General features: G+C 39.3%; 4 protein-coding genes across 5 annotated transcripts; 2 read left to right on the top strand and 2 right to left on the bottom strand.

Moving 5' to 3' along the window:
- Positions 1–6,067: 6,067 nt before the first annotated feature.
- Positions 6,068–7,950, top strand: LOC124196899 (lactosylceramide 1,3-N-acetyl-beta-D-glucosaminyltransferase-like). The gene is made up of 4 exons (XM_046592155.1): positions 6,068–6,275; positions 6,380–7,274; positions 7,361–7,574; positions 7,662–7,950. Exons 1-4 carry the CDS (start codon positions 6,132–6,134, stop codon positions 7,897–7,899), a joined length of 1,491 nt encoding a protein of 496 aa, XP_046448111.1. The 5' UTR covers positions 6,068–6,131; the 3' UTR covers positions 7,900–7,950.
- A 100-nt stretch (positions 7,951–8,050) lies between these two features.
- Positions 8,051–13,778, bottom strand: LOC124196894. 2 transcript variants are annotated; one of them, XM_046592148.1, is made up of 8 exons: positions 11,257–11,692; positions 10,928–11,194; positions 10,075–10,866; positions 9,856–10,002; positions 9,495–9,794; positions 9,285–9,419; positions 8,879–9,217; positions 8,051–8,143 (listed from the first exon to the last, which is right to left on the bottom strand). In XM_046592148.1, exons 3-7 carry the CDS (start codon positions 10,192–10,194, stop codon positions 8,990–8,992), a joined length of 930 nt encoding a protein of 309 aa, XP_046448104.1. In that variant the 5' UTR covers positions 10,195–10,866; positions 10,928–11,194; positions 11,257–11,692; the 3' UTR covers positions 8,051–8,143; positions 8,879–8,989. The 2 variants fall into 2 exon arrangements, with proteins under 2 accessions (XP_046448104.1, XP_046448103.1); XM_046592147.1 differs by lacking the exons at positions 8,051–8,143; positions 8,879–9,217; positions 9,285–9,419; positions 9,495–9,794; positions 9,856–10,002 and adding exons at positions 12,182–13,259; positions 13,317–13,471; positions 13,533–13,778 and having other exon boundaries at positions 10,447–10,866; positions 11,257–12,103.
- A 134-nt stretch (positions 13,779–13,912) lies between these two features.
- LOC124196903 (neural Wiskott-Aldrich syndrome protein-like) lies at positions 13,913–16,856 on the bottom strand. Its single transcript, XM_046592160.1, has 5 exons — positions 16,721–16,856; positions 15,820–16,094; positions 14,549–15,739; positions 14,345–14,479; positions 13,913–14,276 (listed from the first exon to the last, which is right to left on the bottom strand). Exons 3-5 carry the CDS (start codon positions 14,780–14,782, stop codon positions 14,004–14,006), a joined length of 642 nt encoding a protein of 213 aa, XP_046448116.1. The 5' UTR covers positions 14,783–15,739; positions 15,820–16,094; positions 16,721–16,856; the 3' UTR covers positions 13,913–14,003.
- On the top strand, positions 16,430–18,305 carry LOC124196900 (annexin B9-like). The gene is made up of 9 exons (XM_046592156.1): positions 16,430–16,694; positions 16,756–16,932; positions 17,001–17,205; positions 17,280–17,359; positions 17,413–17,488; positions 17,559–17,732; positions 17,798–17,873; positions 17,948–18,053; positions 18,145–18,305. The coding sequence occupies exons 1-9, from the start codon at positions 16,593–16,595 to the stop codon at positions 18,202–18,204; spliced, it is 1,056 nt and encodes a 351-aa protein (XP_046448112.1). The 5' UTR covers positions 16,430–16,592; the 3' UTR covers positions 18,205–18,305.
- The last annotated feature ends 785 nt before the right edge of the window (positions 18,306–19,090 follow it).

The following is a 19,090-nucleotide window of genomic DNA, read 5'->3' as shown; positions in this document are numbered from 1 at the left end:
GGGACAATAAGCTCTGTTGCATGGCTTCATTCAAGGCTTCCATCTCTTCCACCTCTGTAGAATTCCATCTCATGCCCTCGCTCATGCCCAGTGTTGTCATAAATTGACTACCCTCTTCTTCTTCTTCTTCCTCTTCTTCCTCTTCTTCCTCTTCTTCTTCTTCTTCTTCTTCTTCTTCTTCTTCTTCTTCTTCTTCCTCATCTTCTTCTTCCTCATCTTCTTCTTCTTCTTCTTCTTCCTCATCTTCCTCGCTCTCCTGATACAGTACGCTCTGGTAAAAGGATTCATTCATGGCTTGCAGTTCCATCTCTCTACTGCTCACTGCTAGTGCAAGTGCAGAAATGAATGATTCAGCCTCCTCTACATCTTCACTGTGATCATTCTCCTCATCAACAGCTTCTTCTGGCTCTCTCCTAGAGAAGTTTCAAAAATCAGGATCTTATCCGCTTCACAACTGAAAAATATTATTTTACTGTGATACAGTTTCTTACAATTTGAGCAATTCCAGAACATATTGATTTGTTGGCAGAATCCACTCTGCTTCATCACCATTGTCTTTTGATGTGCGTTTGCGACAGAAAGGGCATGTGATAGTGTTCCCTTGACGTACAGACTATCTTTTAGAAATGGGTAAAAATAACTAGATATCTTATGAATTTAAACATTATTTCGTACCTGGAAACACTCAAGGCAAATGGTGTGGCTACACGGTAGAAATTTCGGTTTCCTGATTCCCTCATCATATTCGTACAAGCAAATGTTACAAGTGACAAGATCTTCCAGTGTGTTGACACTTGACGTAGCCATTTTCGACTATATCATATTTCGTGTGGTTCTTCTGCTCCAACAGTGTCGAACTTGTTATTGTTATTAGGCTAGGCTACACCACACGCAGTGTTGCTAGTTTTATTATGCATAGAGCAAAATCTATTCAGCTACTACATTGAAACGTGCAAACCAAATAAGTAATACGAAAAGAGTATTAATAGAAAAAAATTATTCTATTAAGTCTCTGATGCGAGGGTCGAGGGTAAAGGAAATCGCAAACGGAAATTACAAATTAGTGAAATCTGACGACTGACAAAATGGCGATCATCGGCAAATTGAACAAGTGCCAATTTCGCAAACGCAGCGCTCGTTACTGAAAAAAAGCTGACTCCACTAATAGACGAGTGACACTATGACCACCACTCAAACAGTGAATACCTAAATAACATTTTCAAATCACAAGCAAAAAAGCCATCTATTGCTCGTTTGCACTAACACTAGCTTAAAAAAGCGAGGGATATTTAAAAACTGGATACTGGAATAAAAAGAAAAATTCATTTTCATTGTTTTGAAATGTCACGTTCAATTAGCAGTTACTCAGATGTTCAAGAGGGTAAATTAAAAATTCTTACGACTAACTTGGCGATATGAACTCCTCCGAAGTAATGGGTCTCAAATCGTATATGTGCCCTTTTGTAAAAAAAACCCCTAAATTTGTAATTTTAACAATTACAAAATTAAAATATCACATGTTCAGCTTAGACTTGTCATAAACAAGAAGATAACAAGGGACGAATTAACCCAAGTTTTATTTGATATCAAAAAGCTTTAAAATTTTATATAGATTTTTAGAGTTGTTTCAAATTCGATTAGGATGTCCCAATTAAAAAACCCACTCAGAGTAGTAAAACAATTGGTATAATAGCGTCTCTCTCGGCACTAGTTGAATAAGGCACGGTGGTGCATATTTTGGCAGCGGCTGCTGTAACTGTTATCACCTGTTCCAGCTGCTGGTCCAATAAGACAGTCTGGTTCGTGACTTCATTTAAGAATTGCTCTTACATCTCTGTACAACTAAGGGCCAGCGCCATCATCAGTTGTTCCTCCTCTTCTTCCTCTCCTGCTGGCTCTCTACCAACGAGGTGTAAAAACTCAGGATCTTAACTTGGTTAGCTTTATAACTTGGAAAAATTCATTCTTACATGTATGGGATGGCAGGGGGCTCTGCTACCATAACCTCTGGTTCTTGATGATCGTCCAATAAGCTCTGGTAATAGGCTTCATTCAAGGTTTCCTCTTCCATCTCCCTACTACTCACAGCCTGTGCAAATGCAACCATGAAGCATTCAGCCACCACCTCCATCATCGCATCCTCATCAACATCTTCTTCTGCTGGCTCCCTCCTGAAGTATTTATAAAACTGAGAATTCTGTTAAAGCTTTATAACTGAAAATTGAATTTTACAATTGTACAGTAGATGACATGGAGTCTGTTCCATTTCTTTTCAATTTGAGTATTTCTAATGCATACTGGTTGTTGGGAAGAACCCACTCTTCATCATCACCACTGTCTTTTAACGTGCGTTTTCGACAATAAGGGCATGTAACAGTGTCTTCTTGACGTGCAGCCTATCTTTCATCAATATGGTTAAAAGTAACGATATATCATGAATTTGAAAATATCATACTTGAAAGCACTCAAGACAAATGGTGTGGCTACACTGGAGAAACTTTGGTTTCCTAATTTCCTCGTCATATTGGTTTGAGCAAATGTTACAAGTGACAAGTTCTTCCAATGTTTCGACACTCGACGTAGCCATTTTCGACTTTATATTTCGTGAAGTTCTTCTGCTCCAAATAGTGTCAGAACTTGTCATCGTACCAGAGTTGCCATTTTATATACTGTGCAAAGTTACAATAGGACACGAAGGAAACTACAGGAAATCGACGCAAGTTCTTCTTGAAAATCGGACGACCGTTCTAATCCAGTAATCTGTTCAAATCGGAATCGAAAACCGGAAAAATTATCTTTAGTGGACATAAACAAAAGTTTATTCTGTTTTTATCAAGCATTAGAAAGTGCGCTCAAATTACTTAACGAGATATTTCATAAAGAACGAATTAGACTATTAATAAGGCGGTTATTTAATACCTGGACAACGTTAAAAAGAACAAAAAACTATTGCCTAATTAATAATTATCTCGATTCAAGAGTTAATGTATAGTCACTGGCTTGGGCTCTGCTCAGCTCGACCATTGATTTTGACATTTGGCGATGGATGACGCGACCAAAAAGCTCGGCGACTGGTGCTATTGGTTGCAGTGTAGCCTGCTGAATAGAGCACATGTTATTACTCAAAGGAAAGACGAAATTCCAACCGATTATTCTGTTGTGACAGGCTGAAACGATAAACTTGTTCACTCCAACATCGTCAATCCCAGAGATGGTATGCCTCGACACCTGGCGATTAAAGTTGGATATCATGGCTGGCAAGAAAGGCTGGAACATGGGATGAACCATTGGGAATAAGATCAACTCTTCGGGGAGGACCTACACGAAGTTTTAAATCGTAAATTGTAATTAAGTAATTAGTGGGACTAGAAATTAACAGCAAACGATAACACCTTCATGGCGGATGAGAAAAAGATTTTCGGAAATTGGAAACAAAATTCGCCCAAACTTTGTGTAAATACCGGATGAAATGTAGGCTCGGGGCGAATATAGATTGCGCCATTCAGAATACCAGATTGCCACAGTCTCAGAATGAAAATGGACTGACCAGGTATGAATTTGTTGTTGACGGGCAGATTAAAAGGTAAACTGATTTCAGGCGAACCTGTACGATCGTTCGAATTAAGAACGGAAGGCACTTTTTCTTGGCTTCTATCGTCTTCTGGGTACACGATAGGATCGGGATCCTGGGAAATAGAAGGAACAGGATCTGGGACAGACGAAGCGGTGGCCGTCAACGGAATCTTTTGCCTTCGCAATGAGGAAAAGATGAGACAAGAGAGTAAGTTCAAATCTTGCTGGATGGAATCGTCTAATGCACTTGTTTTATCCAACGAGAACCCTTCTTCGAGTAAAGGACACGTCAAAGGAATCGGACGATCTTCTTTGTCAAACAAACTGATTTGAATTCTTAATTTCTTCCGCAGTTCGTGGTAGGAAGCTGTGGTAACCGTTTCGTGGAAACTTTTTTCAAAGATTTCGAATGACTTGTCTAACTTGAATTTGAGTGCGTCCATCACTGGCATATCTTTGGAATTTAAATCGTCCAACAGGGATGATAAATTTGACAAGAAATTGTCGTCCGATATGTGTGGCGAAGCTGTGGCTTGACGAGCCTCATTCAATTCTACAGTCGTTTGCCACATAAGAGAATCATTTTCATCTTGAAGTTCATCAATTTCTTCTATTGCAGTTGTGAATTCTTTGATTAGCAGATTTAAATATTTCTTGAATTTCTTTCGTTTTTTAATGGACAAGGCCAAGTCGCTAGCAACTTCAGGTTTGGCTTCCTGCAAATCTTCTTTGAGGCGAACTAAGGCTTCTATATTCTTTAAAGTGGAATGTGTAAGGTTGACTGAGGAATGTTCAGGTGCTGTACAGGTGTCTTTTCTCAGAGTTCCACATGTTAAGCACCAAGTAGGTCCCCTAAAAAATTGTAAACCTATACTTTATTCACATTTGTTCTAAAAGTCCAGTTAAGAATTGAAAATTACTGAAGGGCGGCAACAGGTGTAGCTGGTGCGAGTTTTTCTCCCTCCAATTTTAGCATGTTGAGCATGTGGAGAACGTAACCATTGTTGGGTAGATTATGGACATTCAATTGTGTTGAAGTTTTACAGCAGAAAGGACAGATAATGGTCTCATCGTGACATGTTTTCTGTTGAAGTTTAGATATGTCTAATTCATTGTCGGTTAACAGATATTCAACAGGTATCTCACCTCCAAACAGAGAAGGCAAACTGTGTGTGCACATTGCAGAAATTTCGGTTTCCTTTTATCGGCATCAAATTCAGACGTGCAAACGCCACACGTTACAAATTCACCCAGTTCGTTGGTCAATGCATTTTCCATTGAATGGCCGTCAATTTAAAATCTTCTTAACTTTTAAAAATGGAAAATTACCATAACATTTTTGTTTGTTTACTTTTTTATTGTGAAATCAATGTTCCAATTGGACGTTTCAAATTTTACCGCTAGATGGCGTTGTTATCGACCCGGGAAAATTTAAAGCGGGACCATAACAAGACATTTTTAGCATTTTAGTTCAACAAATTTAGGACAAGTTTAAATAAAATCGAAATGAACCATGCACAATCAGGCAATTTGGAAAAAATCAGCCACCTTATCGACCGTACTGTTGATATTTATTGTGTGGAGAAATGTGGAGGAGAATGTAACCATTGTTGGGTAGAGATTAATCAGATTATTCACATTATGACAATAACGAAAATCTTTTTTTTTTCATTAAATTGAGAAAAATGAATAATTAGTTAAAAAGCTATTAAATGCCTGCTGTCAACTATGACTTGGTTGATTATTCGACTTATAAATTATTTTTCAAAAATATCACGCACATAAAGATTTCTGCGCCAGAAATTCGAGACGTAAACTCGGACGTAAATAGAACGCGTACAGAAAAATTTATTGACGTGACTTTATTTTTTTTATTTTTTGTTTATGCGCAATTCAGAAGAGGTAAAATGTCCAATTCTGTTGCTAATAGGCATACGACGTGATTTGAAAAAGAAACCAAGATTATATTTAGGAAGGTGATCTGCCGTTATTTGAGGAGTTACCATTTCTGGAAATAATAAAGAACCTGATCTTTTGACTCCACCCCACACCTGTGCATTGACGAAATCTGTACATGAATCGAATTGAATTGGCTACAACTCACATTATTATTAGTTATTATAGTGAACATTATTCTGATGGCTTTGGTCTTGAAAGGTAAGAATCTCATTGCTAATAAAATAGAGTTTCCGCTTTTTTGGTTTTACATGTTAAAAAGGGTTTAAATTTTATAGTTTTCCATTTAGAGAAATTTACATTCTGGTTTTTCAAATTTATTTATTTTTATCTATTCTTAATTTCTTATCAAAGAAATGAATGAAATATGGTTGCCTTTTATATGAGTCCATAGTTATTTATATTTGACATTTTCGTCGTTTATATGATAGGCTATCGGTTGCAGTAGTGGTGTCTTTGTGTGGTTAAAGTCCGATTATGACTGCTGGTTCCCACACTAAAACTAAAGATTTAAAAACTATACCCAAATTTGTTTTTGAAAATCTATCCCCATTAGCACAAAAGGTCGCGCACACCAACGACTAATATAACATACACCCATCATGAATTTGAATAGTCTGACCAGCAAAATCCGACGGTTGAGCCAGCAATTATCCACCGCTAGCGGTGTCGTCGTATTGGTGTTATTAATCGCCACCAGCGTTTTCTACTTCATTTGTTATTCCAACATGCTGTTTTATGAGCAGGTATATCCTATATGAAGCTGTTATCTACAGCACGTCTTTATCGTGACGACATTATATCTTGTAATCACTTTGACATAATATTTCTACTTGGATATACCATTTAGAGGTTCCAATCTATTAGGAATGTGATGGCAGATGGCAGCAACAATGATATTGTCAAACTTTCATGTGACAACAAGAATCTGAACGAAACGATCGATTTTCTATTCCAAGAGAAACAAATTCTAGAAGGGAAAATAAATGTTTGCCAAAACAGCCTGAAAAAAACATTGCAAACTGAGAAAGAAAAGGAAATTCTTTTAAAAGCCAACAACAACGCTTCAACAGCAGTTTCACTCGATCGAAAGTTATTTAATTACATGGCGACACATTTGCGGAACACGCCCTACCCCGGAGCGAAAAACTACACCCTGTACACGGTGGCACGCCTAGGCATGTTGCCATTGGCCGGAATCGAACCACTCAAACCGGAATACGGTCCCGTGATTAATAATTTTACGTCGTTTCGGTATCCCATCACCATTTCGCCGTGTCAAAAAGTGAAAACGGATTATCCAAGTGTTTTCATCGCTGTCGTATCGGCCCCGGATAATTTCGAGAAGCGAAACATAATCCGACAGACGTGGCGAACTCATTTCAATCTCGACGATCACAAAAAAATGATGAACATTATCGGATTCGCTTTCATTTTAGGATTGGCCGACAAAAATGTAACGCAAATCAAAATCGAAGAAGAAAGCAAAACTCACAAAGACATCATTCAAGTTGAAATCCCTGACATCTACTATAGATTGGCTATTAAAGTGGCTGGCCTTTTCAATTGGCTGAACAGATACTGCGCAGCACAAATTGATTTTCTACTCAAGGTGGACGACGATGTCTACGTCAATGTGCGCAATCTGGCTCATTTCGTTAACGAGCAGAAGGCGCAACCGCCCATCAATCAAAGGTTGTTCGGTTCCTACATTGGTTACGGTAGAGACTACATTCCTGACCGAGGTAAATATTATATAAAACGCAGTAGCTATTATAGTTATTCAATATATATTTCAAGAAAATAGGCCTAACGACGGATTTTTGATCAGAAGGAAAACATTTTATCTCATACGAGGAGTGGCCATGGACTAGATATCCTCGTTTTTTTAATGGGCCGTGTGTGGTCATTTCCGGGAATTCAATTCTTTCGTTATTGGCTGCTATGCAAACGACGCCTATAATGACGTCTGAAGACGTTTATTACACCGGTATTTGTACAGAAAAAACGAACATCACTCTTCATTTTTCTTCCAAATCGACCAGGTTATTATTACATTTTTAATAATTATTTATAATTTTCAACTGATGTATAATATAATAGGATATATATGCCATTTATTCTTCCAACAGCGTCTTCTCGATGGAATGCCCCGACTTATCCCGACCCTGCAATCTCCGTCTTTTTGTTTCATGGCTGACTTCTTCGGGCAGTTTAATGAATCAGTCTCACGTGGCTATTGAAGACTTTTATCAAAATAAAACCCAATGCGTCGTCAGCAGCACCCGATCAAACGGTACCAATACGACAATCAACCCAAATGAACCCGTTCATTTTGACTTTGATCCGTATTTTCACCCATCCGTTTAGCCACAGCGCTATCAAGTGATATGGGAAAATACATTGTCGGTTAACAGATATTCAACAAGGTATCTCACCTCCAAACAGAGCTAAGGCAAACTGTGTGTGACCGTCAATTTAAAGTCTTCTTAACTTTTAAAAATGGAAAATCGCCATAACATTTTTGTTTGTTTACTTTATTAAATTGTGAAATTTTCCAATTAGACGTTCACAATTTTACCGCTAGATGGCGTTGTTATCGACCCGGGAAAATTTAAAGGGTTAAATCTATTGCCACGACATGATGTCGTGGCGCGACGGTCAAAACTGTCTATTGTCACGACATCTGTCGTGGCAATAAAGAGAAAATTGTCTATTGCCACGACACGCCACGATACGCCTATACTTCCTCTCTGATCTCTCATATCGTGGCAATAACACGAAATTTGTCTATTGCCACGACATATATTTTTTTAAAATTCGACATTCACGCATGTTAGGTTAGGTTAGGTTAGGTTAGGTTAGGTTAGGTTAGGTTAGGTTAGGTTAGGTTAGGTTAGGTTAGGTTAGGTTAGGTTAGGTTATGTATGTCAAGTTTTTTACAATAACATTTCAGCAGTGGTAGCCGAATGGTCAGCGATGAATGCCACCATGCGATAGCATGGCGTTCGATTCTCCGTCGAGAGGGTAATTTTTTATTTGGAGATTACAACAAAGGTTGAGTTTCACGGGATAATTGACAAGAAAATTGATGCGGGAATTATGCACATGTAGTTTTACCCTATTTAGTAGTTTTCCTAAACATCTTCTGTGGAACTTAGTACGAAAACGCATGTCGTGGCAATAGACAAAATTCGTGTTATTGTCACGATATGAGAGATCAGAGAGGAAGTATAGGCGTATCGTGGCAATAGACAATTTTCTCTTTATTGCCACGACAGATGTCGTGACAATAGACAGTTTTGACCGTCGCGCCACGACATATGTCGTGACAATAGATCTAACCAATTTAAAGCGGGACCATAACAAAACATTTTTAGCATTTTAGTTCAACAAATTGAGGACAAATTTAAAAATAAAATCGAAATGAACCATGCACAAAACATTTGGACAAACCACCTTATCGACCGTACTGTTGATATTTATTAATATAGTGTGCCGGTGACCGAGTCACATGTGGGGTGCATATGGCATTGCATTGACGAGGAGCGGGTGCGGTCGTTACTGGCACTCTAATCGGCGCATAAACGCATCCTCTTCCATAACCACCGTTGCATCCTTTCATTTGATTCGGCCATTCACAACGATCCGCCGGAGGAGGATCATAAACAGTTCCCCCCTGACAAGGCTACGAAACAATCGATGTTAAATAAATTCATGTTTTAATTAATTCTAAATACGGAAGAAATCTTTACCAGTTCGTAGAGCTTGCCATTTTGATGACACTGATAAAGCGAGAAAGGATTGCTAGGATTGATGTAATTGCCGTCCTTTTTACCAGCACAGAAACTATTCGAAGAATATCGCAAGTCGAACTCGGATTCATCCAGCTGTCCAAACAATGAAAATTTTGTTAAGTAAATAACGCAAACCTATAGCTCGGCTTACTACAAAACAGAACTCACATTTTCTTGGGATTGAATCGTCTCTCTTGCACTGCGATGGAGCGAGACTCGCGGTTGGTAGGACGGTACAGTTGGCGGTTTGCACGATTGGCATTGAGGGCGATTACTGCATTGGCCATCTCTTTGGTAATCCGGCGGAGGAGGATTTGGTAAAATAATGGGAGGAATCGGTAGCGGTAACACCATGATGGGTTCCTTGTTACGACAATTTCCGTAGCGACCGTTGCATCCTTGAACTAGATGTGGCCATTCGCAGCGATCCCTTGGAGGAGGATCGTAAACGGTCCTCGGGTCGCAATGCTAAAAGGTGTTTAATTAACATTCATTTTTACATTATTTTAGTACATTATCTATGATTTACCCGCAATAAAGTGACGCCGTTTTGATGGCATTGGTAAAACGAATGAGGATCTGCAGGATTGACGTAGTTGCCGTCCCTTTTACCGGCACAGAAACCATTCCGCCACTGTTGGTTTCCATAATTCCTTGACTCAAAGTCCTCAAATGGCTAGTTACATTATTATAAAATAAAATAATTGTATAATATTAAATTGAAATGGTGATCAATCTACAAACTTACATTGTCTTCAAACTGGCTCAATAAATCTTCTTCGTCGAATTCGCTAGAGGCATCTGCAGTCAAAAGTCCAAACAAAACGACCAAAACGGCCGCTAGTTTGAAAATTGAAGTGCGAGCCATGGTGATTCCACAGCTTGACTGATGTGAGCCTTAACCTGTATCAATGAAATCTAAACTTTTTAATTAAAAAAGCAACGGATAATATTTTTTGGGGTTAACCGTGTGGTTAAAAACAGGGAATTAATCTTGTTCTCATTTCCTATTCAACTTAATGGGAAGTGGTGAAAACAGGAAACGACATTACCAATAAATGTCTCATTAGAAATCGAGATAAGTTCTTTGTGGCTATATGCAATAGTGTACCGTACATTGTTCTACTTCTACTTGCGGTTTTTTATTGGATTCCGTCTGGAACAATCGCTATCAAATCATCATACACACACACACCAATTATCATTTACACAAAGAAATGCATTAATAATAATTTGGTGGTGTGATTAGAATGATTTCGAAATGATGGAACGATTAGCGACCGTATGGCCGGTATTGATATTGCGGCTGTTGGTATTGCGGCTGCTGGTATTGTGGATATTGCGGCTGCTGGTAATGTTGATAGGCCTGTGTTTGTTGGACGTAGGGCTTTTGAGTCGTGACCGGAACTGGTGGTTTGCAAACTGCGTTACACTGACGGCGAGGTGGCTGGGTGGTTTGGTAGTAATACTGCTGGGTGGTTTGGTAGTGATACTGCTTCACCGGCTGGTAATAACGCGTTTCATAATCTTCCTCGGAACGCTATTAAAATACAAATTGCGATTACTTTTAATAACAATTAGAAATGGTAGAAGGGACTTACGAATTCTTCAATCTGGCTCTCCTCTTCTACGAAACTTGTTTGACGAGCAGAGCGGGCAGATGGAGACTTGGGTTGGTAATTCGGAACAGTCGGAGCTTTACACGATTTGCATTGAGGGTGATTACCGCATACGGGCAATTGCGGAGCCACCGGCCTTACGGGTTGTGGATAGTGGTACTGTCCGTAGTGATTATGGTGGACCTGTTGTACCGGTCTCCGCCCGTACGCGTAGTACTGTCGGGAATCTTCCTCCAACTCGGCGGATCGCTATTTTTTCAAATGACATAAATTTAACTCGTTAAAAATTATTAAGAAATGTTTAAACTTACATCGTCTCGTTCTTCATCGTAGAATTCGCTTGAAGAACTTAGAGCCAAAAGTCCACAGAGGATGGCCAAGGTGAAAAGAGAAAATTTGAATTTAATTGGAACGCCCGCCATGTTGATCGACCTCCGTCTCACTAGAATTTACAATTCAATATACTTGGAGGAGCTAAGGAAGGTGTTGGTTAACATTGAAGGCAGTCAAGGCACGTGACAGGAAATTCCAAGTAATCACCTTCCTAAAAAAAACACATAAAAGGGAAGTGGCGAACAAACAGGGGAAATTTGAGGCTTGAAGATTAATTGAAATCACGACCAATACATCCGATTTGTGGCTATTCACATATCCTTGTTTTAACCCCAAAGATAATGGGGAAACCATTTGAAATGATCAAATCAACGTTTATTGCAATTTCCATTTTAACTTCTGTTAATTCGTAGTGAAATTTTTAAAAAAAGGTATTAAGAAAAATTAGTATGAAATGAAAAAAAGGATTTATCTCGATTCCAAAGTTACGGAGTAGCCGGTCCTACCGGACCTGCTGGTACAGCACAGCTGACCTATTGCGTCGAGCATGTTCAGGTGAAGGACTTTGCCGAATAGACGGGCTGAAGGCAACGTCTTCAAATGCATGGCGAATTTGGGATCTCTGTAATTTTCCAGAGGGAACAGGAAGCTCCAGCCAGTGACGGCATTATCACAGGTGGAAATCGTGTTGACGCCGACATCACCCAAGCTGCACGCCATCTCGTTGCTAGGCAAATGCCCAGGGAATTTGGCCACCATGTCCGGTAAAACGGGTTGAAACTGTGGGCGGGCCATCGGGAACAAGACAAACACTCCCGAGACGGCCTTTACAAATCAAGAATTTAATTATGAACAATAATTTAAGTTAATTAGATAATTAATTAATTAGAAAATGCTACTGACCTTTTCGATGGAATTGCAAAAGTGTTTGGGAGTTTTGAAACAGTTGATGCCCAATATGTTCATGAAATCCGGATGAAAGGTGATAACAGGTTGTATGTGGATTTCGCCCTTCAAGGCGCCCGACTGGAACAGCCGGAAGATGAAAATGGATTGGCCGAGGATAAATTTATTGGAAAGTGGCAGCGGGATCGCGGAATTGAGTTCACCGGAAGGGCCGGATGTAAAAGGAGAGTCGAATGGAAAGGCAAATGATTCCGAATCGAGGAAAAAAGACAAGGCTTTATTCACTCCGCTTTTAGTGTTGTCCAGTGCGGATTTGGCAAATACAACAGGATCAGTGCCCTGATAAGCGGAGGGAACAGCGGAAGCCTCCGCTTTCGTGCTAATCTTTTGTTTTCTCAACAGCGAAAAGACGAGATGTGATAGTAAATTCAAATCTTGCCGGACGCTAGCGTTCAACTTTTTCTTTTTGGCCAAACAGAATCCACCCTCGAGCAACGGAAACGTCGGAATAGGTTGATCCATTTCATCAAGTAAAATGATTTTGATTTTTGTATTGTTCTGGAACTCGTACTCGGAAGCCTTGGCTGTGGCTTCCTGGAACTGCTCTTCAAACATTTCGATGGATTTGTTTAACTTGACTTTAAGTGCTTCCGCCGTGTCATCCGGGCTCAAAGAATCGTTCATCAAAGATTCTAGGCCTGACAAGAAAAAATCTTCAATCTCTTGTTTAGTGTCTCCAGTTGCCGGAAGTGATTTCGGTCCGTTTCCTTCCAAAGTAGAGACCAATTGAGTCAAGATGAGATTATTTTCATCTTGAAGCTCATCAATTTCTTCCATTGTGGCTTTGAAGGATTTCGTTAAGAAATCCAAATGTTCTTTGATTTCTTGTCGCTTGTGAATGGCCATGGCTAATTTGTTTGTTCCTTCGTTCTTCATTGTCTGCAAATCTTCTTTGAGACTTATAAAGTCTTCCATGTTCTTGATTGTGTCAGCTGTCAAATTGACCAGGGAGTGATCAGGTGTTGTGCAGGTATCTTTCGTCACTGTTCCACATGTGAAGCACCAACTAGGTCCCCTAAAAGATTAAAAATTGACATTTGTTTTAAGAGTGCATGTAACTGATGGATGTTACTTCAATGGGGCAGGTTTAATTGTGTTTTCTTGCTTCTTCTCTTTGAGTTTAAGCATTTGGAGAGCATAAGAATTGTTGGCAAGATTGGCAACATGTATTTGGGTAGATATGTTTCGACAGAAGGGACATGCAACCATGTAATTCCGGTTGATTTCCTGTTGATAAAAAGTGTCAGCATTTTTATGCAATTCTACTACAATCTTAGCTTCATCTCACCTTCAAACACGACAAGCAGATTGTGTGTGAGCATGGAAGAAATTTTGGTTTTCTATTGTCTGTGTCGAATTCGCACAAGCAGACGCCACACGTGACCAATTCATTTAACTCTGCGTCGCACGACATTGATAAAGCTGACGCCATTTCTTTTCTATGATTTTATACAAAGTAGTTAGCCCATTAATCTCGTCGTCAAAATTTCAGCCTTTGCACATTTGTGCATGTTTGTTTACTTTCCGTCTCGCATGCAGTGCGAATTTTGTCCAACAGGTGGCGCTGTTGTTCCATTTTTCAAATCAAAGAAATTTGAAATTGATCTTCCATATCTATAATTTGACTTAATACGGTTCTTATTTCGTTTGTGAAATAATATGCACATGTTCAGTTTCATAAATGGTTATATATTGCATTAATGCACAAATATAATTAAATCGTTTGCAAACAATTTTTCAAATATTTTTCCATTCGAGACTATTTGCGGCCGTAACCACTGCCGATCGATGGGTACGATGGGTATTGTTGCGGTGGTGGCGGCGGTGGTGGCGGTGGTGGTGGCGGTGGTGGCGGTGGTGGCGGTGGTGGGGGTGGCGGTGGTGGTGGTGGTGGCGGTGGTGGCTGGTATGGTTGGTATTGTTTTTGCGGCGGTGGTGGAGGAGGTGGTTGCGGATATTGCCCGCCCCCTCCATTTTTGTTCCATTCGCATCGGTTCAATTGTTGATCGTAAACCAAACCGGCCTGGCAATTCTGTTAAATGTCGAAATATTGGATAACGATAATTGTATCAATAGGGAATTCAGTTAATTATTTCTTACCATGGTAAATGTTTGTCCGGCCTTGTCGCACATGTAGAAAGCGCGAGGGTTGGACGCATCGGCGTAGTTGCCAGACCTTTTACCGTAACAGAAGTTGGATGACTTGAGGAGGCGAGGGGGTCCTTCTTGAGATCGCTGTTGATTTGAAAAAAATATTTGAATCAATCAAAGGAAGCTAATTAGCAAATCAAAATTCAAACTTACGCGGGTTTCCTGCAATTGGCTCATCAATTCATCTTCGGATTCATCGTAAGCTCGGACAGCTTCTTCTTCGAATGCTCTGGCCACTTCTTCTTCAAATGCTCTGGCCACTTCTTCTTCGAATGCAGCTTCTTCTTCGTTGGCGAATGACTCGTCTTCTTCAAATAATGGACTGGAAGATGCCAGAGCCAACAGTCCAAAAAGGACGACGAAAGCGATTGTCGACTGGCGAACCATGATGATGGAATACCTATCCACCAGCTCACGTTGAATAGCTTTTATATGTTTCAGTTAGGAATTCTTAATTTGCAGTCATCAATTAATTTCCTGTAATGCGGTAGATTAGGTCTCAATCTCAAATATTCGATCGAGTTCTGAAAGCCAATGAAAAGGATGTTTGGTGGGGTTCAAAATGTGAAACGTTCACTAATCAAACCGGTACTTCCTCCTGTGGCAATAAAAGTGGTTAACCAATTGAAAACATTTTAGTTCAAATAATAATCAGTGTACATGTTAATTTAATTTCAAATAGAACTCGGTGAATGCGGGAATTAAGATTATAAGAGTGTCGAAAAAGGGAAGTTATGGGTTAACCACGATTATTCTCAGCAGCCAATCGAATCGTCAGTTGCAAACTAGCGCTTCCCTTCCCCTGTTTACTGCACACGTGTCGATTTCGAAATATTGGTCTATACTGTATATAAACTGCATAAGCAATAATTTTCATTTGAATATGACATGAGTTGTATCCTATATTCATTAATGATTCAGTTTGAAAAACGAGGGTCCAAATGATTTGCTATTGGGTTTTGTATTTGCCAAATTATGTTTATGCCACATTTACCAGTGCAATATTAATGCATGAATATAGTCATTGCAATCAATTTCACTATACAGAGCACAATAGTTCATTTAGACTCACTCGGTATCAAATGACTAGCAAATTTTTTAAAAAATGTTTCAGAATGTTCAAAAGTATTCGAAATGAACGTTTCAATTTGTTCCAAAATTCGTGCGGTACGACGGATAATCATCTAGAGATTATTGGTGGCCTTATTTGGTTTCGCGCGAGCGATCTTTAATCTTTCGGTACCATTTTGCACCTTTGCCAAACAAATTTTTAAACCTCTTCCTCCACTTCCTGCGCTTAGATTTTTTATTTTTCTTACGTGGCGGTTCTTCTTCGGTTTGTTCCTGAATAAATAAAAAAGAAATGATTGAATCAAACCATCATTTTTAAACTATAGAAAATGAAAGTTTAATTTGAAACTTACGGAAGTTTCTTGCTCCTCGTTCCTCGATTGCCTGTACCCAGCAACGTCGGTTACAACGTTGGATCTGGCCACCTGGAATGCTCTGGCCAGTTCTTCTTCAATGGCGACCGAGTTGGTGTTATCTTCGGATGATGGCCCAGACGATGCCAGGGCCAACAGTCCAAAGAGGACGACCAAAACGATGGTCAGCCTGCGAGTCATGTTCATGGAATACCGATTCGCCAGCTAGCGTCGAATAGATTTATATGCTGCAGCAGTGCATCAGTTGGGAATTCCTAGTTTTGAATGATAAACGAAATTTTTACAATGTGGTAGATTATAACATTAAGACAGGCTGAAAAAACTATAAAATTTACTTGTGGTGACTAGTATACTATGTACTGTGTCTATCCAATTATAATAAATAAATTTTAAAAAAAATTTAGAATTCAAATTAAACCAACACATCCTCTTGCGGCTCACCAACTCAGTTAAATCTAAGTCATTTTTATAAGCTTATTTCTACATGCGTAAAAACCCAACATGAATCCCGGAATGGATTGTAGATTTGGAGTGACGAAAAAGGGAAGTTTGCGGTTCAGGTCTTAGGTCTTTTCTTGACAGCCAGTAGGCGAACAAGTAAGATCAGTTGGCACAGCTAGCACGCCCTTTCTCTCCAAAATTACTGGGCCTATTTTTAGTACATCCCTAAACATACGAATCGACTGCTGTGCAACAACCAGTGTCTCTGCGTTATCGAATCAAATTTCATCCAGGTAGGCCTATACTGTGCAATGGCTGCCAATCATTTCTATCAAATAGCTGCCAATACGACGCCCATTTGGCAGCATCAGAATCATCCTCAACAACCAATGGCACCGCAAAAAGCCGAACGGGTAAATCAAATTCAATCGAAACTTACATCCATAGTCTCCATAATAGTGTCAATTCATTTAGTATGTTCCCACGGTGCTTCCGGCTGCGCTGTTCGATGCCAGAGCCGACGCCGATGCTCTCCATAAGGCCATGAAAGGTATGGGCACCGATGAAAAGGCCCTGATCAACATTCTGTGCCATCGCAGCAACGACCAGCGCGTTTCAATTAAGCAGGCCTACAAGTCCGGCAATGGAAAGGTTGAATGAATAATCATTAAGATTTTATTTCAACAAATCAATTATTTCATTTATACCATCACTCGTAGGATTTGGAGTCGAAATTGAGAAGTGAATTGAGTCGCAATTTCGAACGGGTTATGGTTGCCCTCTGCCTGTCGACGGCCGATTTCTTGGCACGTGAAATGCGTGAAGCCATGGCCGGATTGGGGACCACCGAAAACACGTTGATTGAAATCCTTTGCAGTCGCACTAATCAGGAGATGCGAGAAATCAACAAGTCATACCTGCTCAGTATAAAACACAATCGCGTTCATTCATTTATTTGTTTCAATTGAATTTGAATTGTTGTTTTTACCGGATTTCAGCTTACGGCCGTCCGATGGAAAAGGACATTGTGGGAGACACTTCCGGCACCTTCAAAATGATTTGCGTTTCACTGGCCCAGGCATGAAACAATCACCTATTAAATGTTCACTTTTAAAATGTTAATTTCCACAGGGTAACCGGGATGAGAACGAAACGGTTTTTGATGAAGATAAAGCCAAATCAGATATCCTACGTTTATACGACGCAGGTAAACAACAAATTACCTTAGATTATTGTTCCGTAGATGCGCATAAAGTTGTTGATCATTTTTTAAATAGGAGAAGGTCGACTGGGTACGGATGAAAGTACTTTCAATTCCATCATTTGCACTCGCAGTTGGGCTCATTTGCGCCATGTCATGACCCTGTATTTAGCGAATTATGGCCACAGTTTGGAAAAGGCTATCGCGAGCGAATTCTCAGGCAATGCCGAAAAGGTTTTACTAGGAATACGTAAGAGTCAATATTTTTTCTCAGTTAATTGGCTTTCACATAATAATATTCTACACGTGATGCAGTACAATGCGCTCAAAACCGACAAGGATACATCGCTCAGCGACTCCACGATTCCATGAAAGGACTGGGCACCGACGAGTAAACTCAATTTGAATAGTTAGATTAAATGGGAATTACTTGAGTTTGAGACGAAATTTTGTTGCACGTTGTAGTCGCAGCCTTATCCGCAATATCGTGAGCCATTGCGACGTCGACATGGGAAATATTAAACAGGAATACGAGAACAAATTCTGTCGGACTCTTCAAGCGGATGTGGCGGTAAGTAGGCCTACCTATAATTCCAAATAATATCGATAAACATTCATTGAAGCAGAACATATTATTTGACCTACTTCTATGTTAATTACAGGATGACACGTCAGGTGACTACAAAAGCGCTCTTCTGTCTCTCATCGGCTGCAAACATTAATAGCAATGAAAACTTCTTTTTTAAAAGATTGTTATTATTCTTGTTCCTTAATTGTTTCAGTTCACATTATTCAATCCGAAATATATAAATCTGTCGGTTAATCCTGTAAAATGACTTAAGTATTATATCACCTGAATAGTGAATAGTCTAAATGTTAACAAACTACTTAGAATACAAATCTACAAAATCCTATCTCAAACCAAAACAAACTAGCCATTAGCCAATGCATCACTTTAAACAGTGGGTTTTCACTAAAACACTGATCGAAAGGGCCATCTATGAATAAGCATTAACATAAAAAATAGTAGCCTAAAGCAAAGAAAAAGCGGGAAAATCCAAATTTGATCTAGAAGAAAGTTGTAAAGCCAGTTTTCGTTGATTGATTATACTTCCAATAATTACAAAATTAAACATCATATTTGAGAAATACGCTCACCCTTCTAAGGAAAATGGAGAATTGGAAGATAACATGATGGGACGACCAAAGCCAATTTTCTAAATTTAAAAATATGTTTAACAAGCAGGAAGAAACAGGTCACAGATTTAAACAGAATAAATATCCCCAGTATAGTGATGTTTCACAAAGCTACAGAGTTCCAATCGCTATTTCAACAAAAAAAATGTCACCTCGTTGACATTTTCATGTTTCTTTTAAAATAACGATGTCAGGGGAAATTACATAGCTTTTACAATGTGCTAGACTGCTAGCTAGTGGCATGGTGAGGTCGTTACGAGTTTGATTGAAAATTCCTTCCGAAATTAATACAATCAAGAATGAGATTCAATTACTGATGGCAATGCTAAACGCTACAAAAAGAACGTAAACAATTGGCAAAATAGTAAAAAGGCACAATATAGTAGCCCTTAAAAAAGATATAAATGTACC

The sequence above is a fragment of the Daphnia pulex genome, chromosome 7, assembly GCF_021134715.1.
Source record: "Daphnia pulex isolate KAP4 chromosome 7, ASM2113471v1".
Taxonomy (NCBI): domain Eukaryota; kingdom Metazoa; phylum Arthropoda; class Branchiopoda; order Diplostraca; family Daphniidae; genus Daphnia; species Daphnia pulex.
The sequence above is the reverse complement of the archived record's forward strand: the minus strand, read 5'-3'. Positions and strand labels throughout refer to the sequence as shown.

Bases quoted from the DNA above. Each gene is read 5' to 3' on its own strand.
- LOC124196899 (XM_046592155.1), top strand. From the start codon at position 6,132: ATGAATTTGAATAGTCTGACCAGCAAAATCCGACGGTTGAGCCAGCAA. The intron at 6,276-6,379 runs GTATATCCTATA...TATACCATTTAG, and splicing joins ACATGCTGTTTTATGAGCAG to AGGTTCCAATCTATTAGGAA. The intron at 7,275-7,360 runs GTAAATATTATA...ATTTTTGATCAG, and splicing joins AGACTACATTCCTGACCGAG to AAGGAAAACATTTTATCTCA.
- LOC124196894 (XM_046592147.1), bottom strand. From the start codon at position 13,676: ATGGCGTCAGCTTTATCAATGTCGTGCGACGCAGAGTTAAATGAATTG. The intron at 13,472-13,532 runs GTGAGATGAAGC...TTTTATCAACAG, and splicing joins TCTGCTTGTCGTGTTTGAAG to GAAATCAACCGGAATTACAT. The intron at 13,260-13,316 runs GTAACATCCATC...TTAATCTTTTAG, and splicing joins ATTAAACCTGCCCCATTGAA to GGGACCTAGTTGGTGCTTCA.
- LOC124196903 (XM_046592160.1), bottom strand. From the start codon at position 14,782: ATGGTTCGCCAGTCGACAATCGCTTTCGTCGTCCTTTTTGGACTGTTG. The intron at 14,480-14,548 runs GTAAGTTTGAAT...TCAAATCAACAG, and splicing joins GCCAATTGCAGGAAACCCGC to CGATCTCAAGAAGGACCCCC. The intron at 14,277-14,344 runs GTAAGAAATAAT...GACATTTAACAG, and splicing joins CCGGACAAACATTTACCATG to AATTGCCAGGCCGGTTTGGT.
- LOC124196900 (XM_046592156.1), top strand. From the start codon at position 16,593: ATGGCTGCCAATCATTTCTATCAAATAGCTGCCAATACGACGCCCATT. The intron at 16,933-17,000 runs GTTGAATGAATA...CATCACTCGTAG, and splicing joins ACAAGTCCGGCAATGGAAAG to GATTTGGAGTCGAAATTGAG. The intron at 17,733-17,797 runs GTAAGAGTCAAT...CACGTGATGCAG, and splicing joins AAAGGTTTTACTAGGAATAC to TACAATGCGCTCAAAACCGA.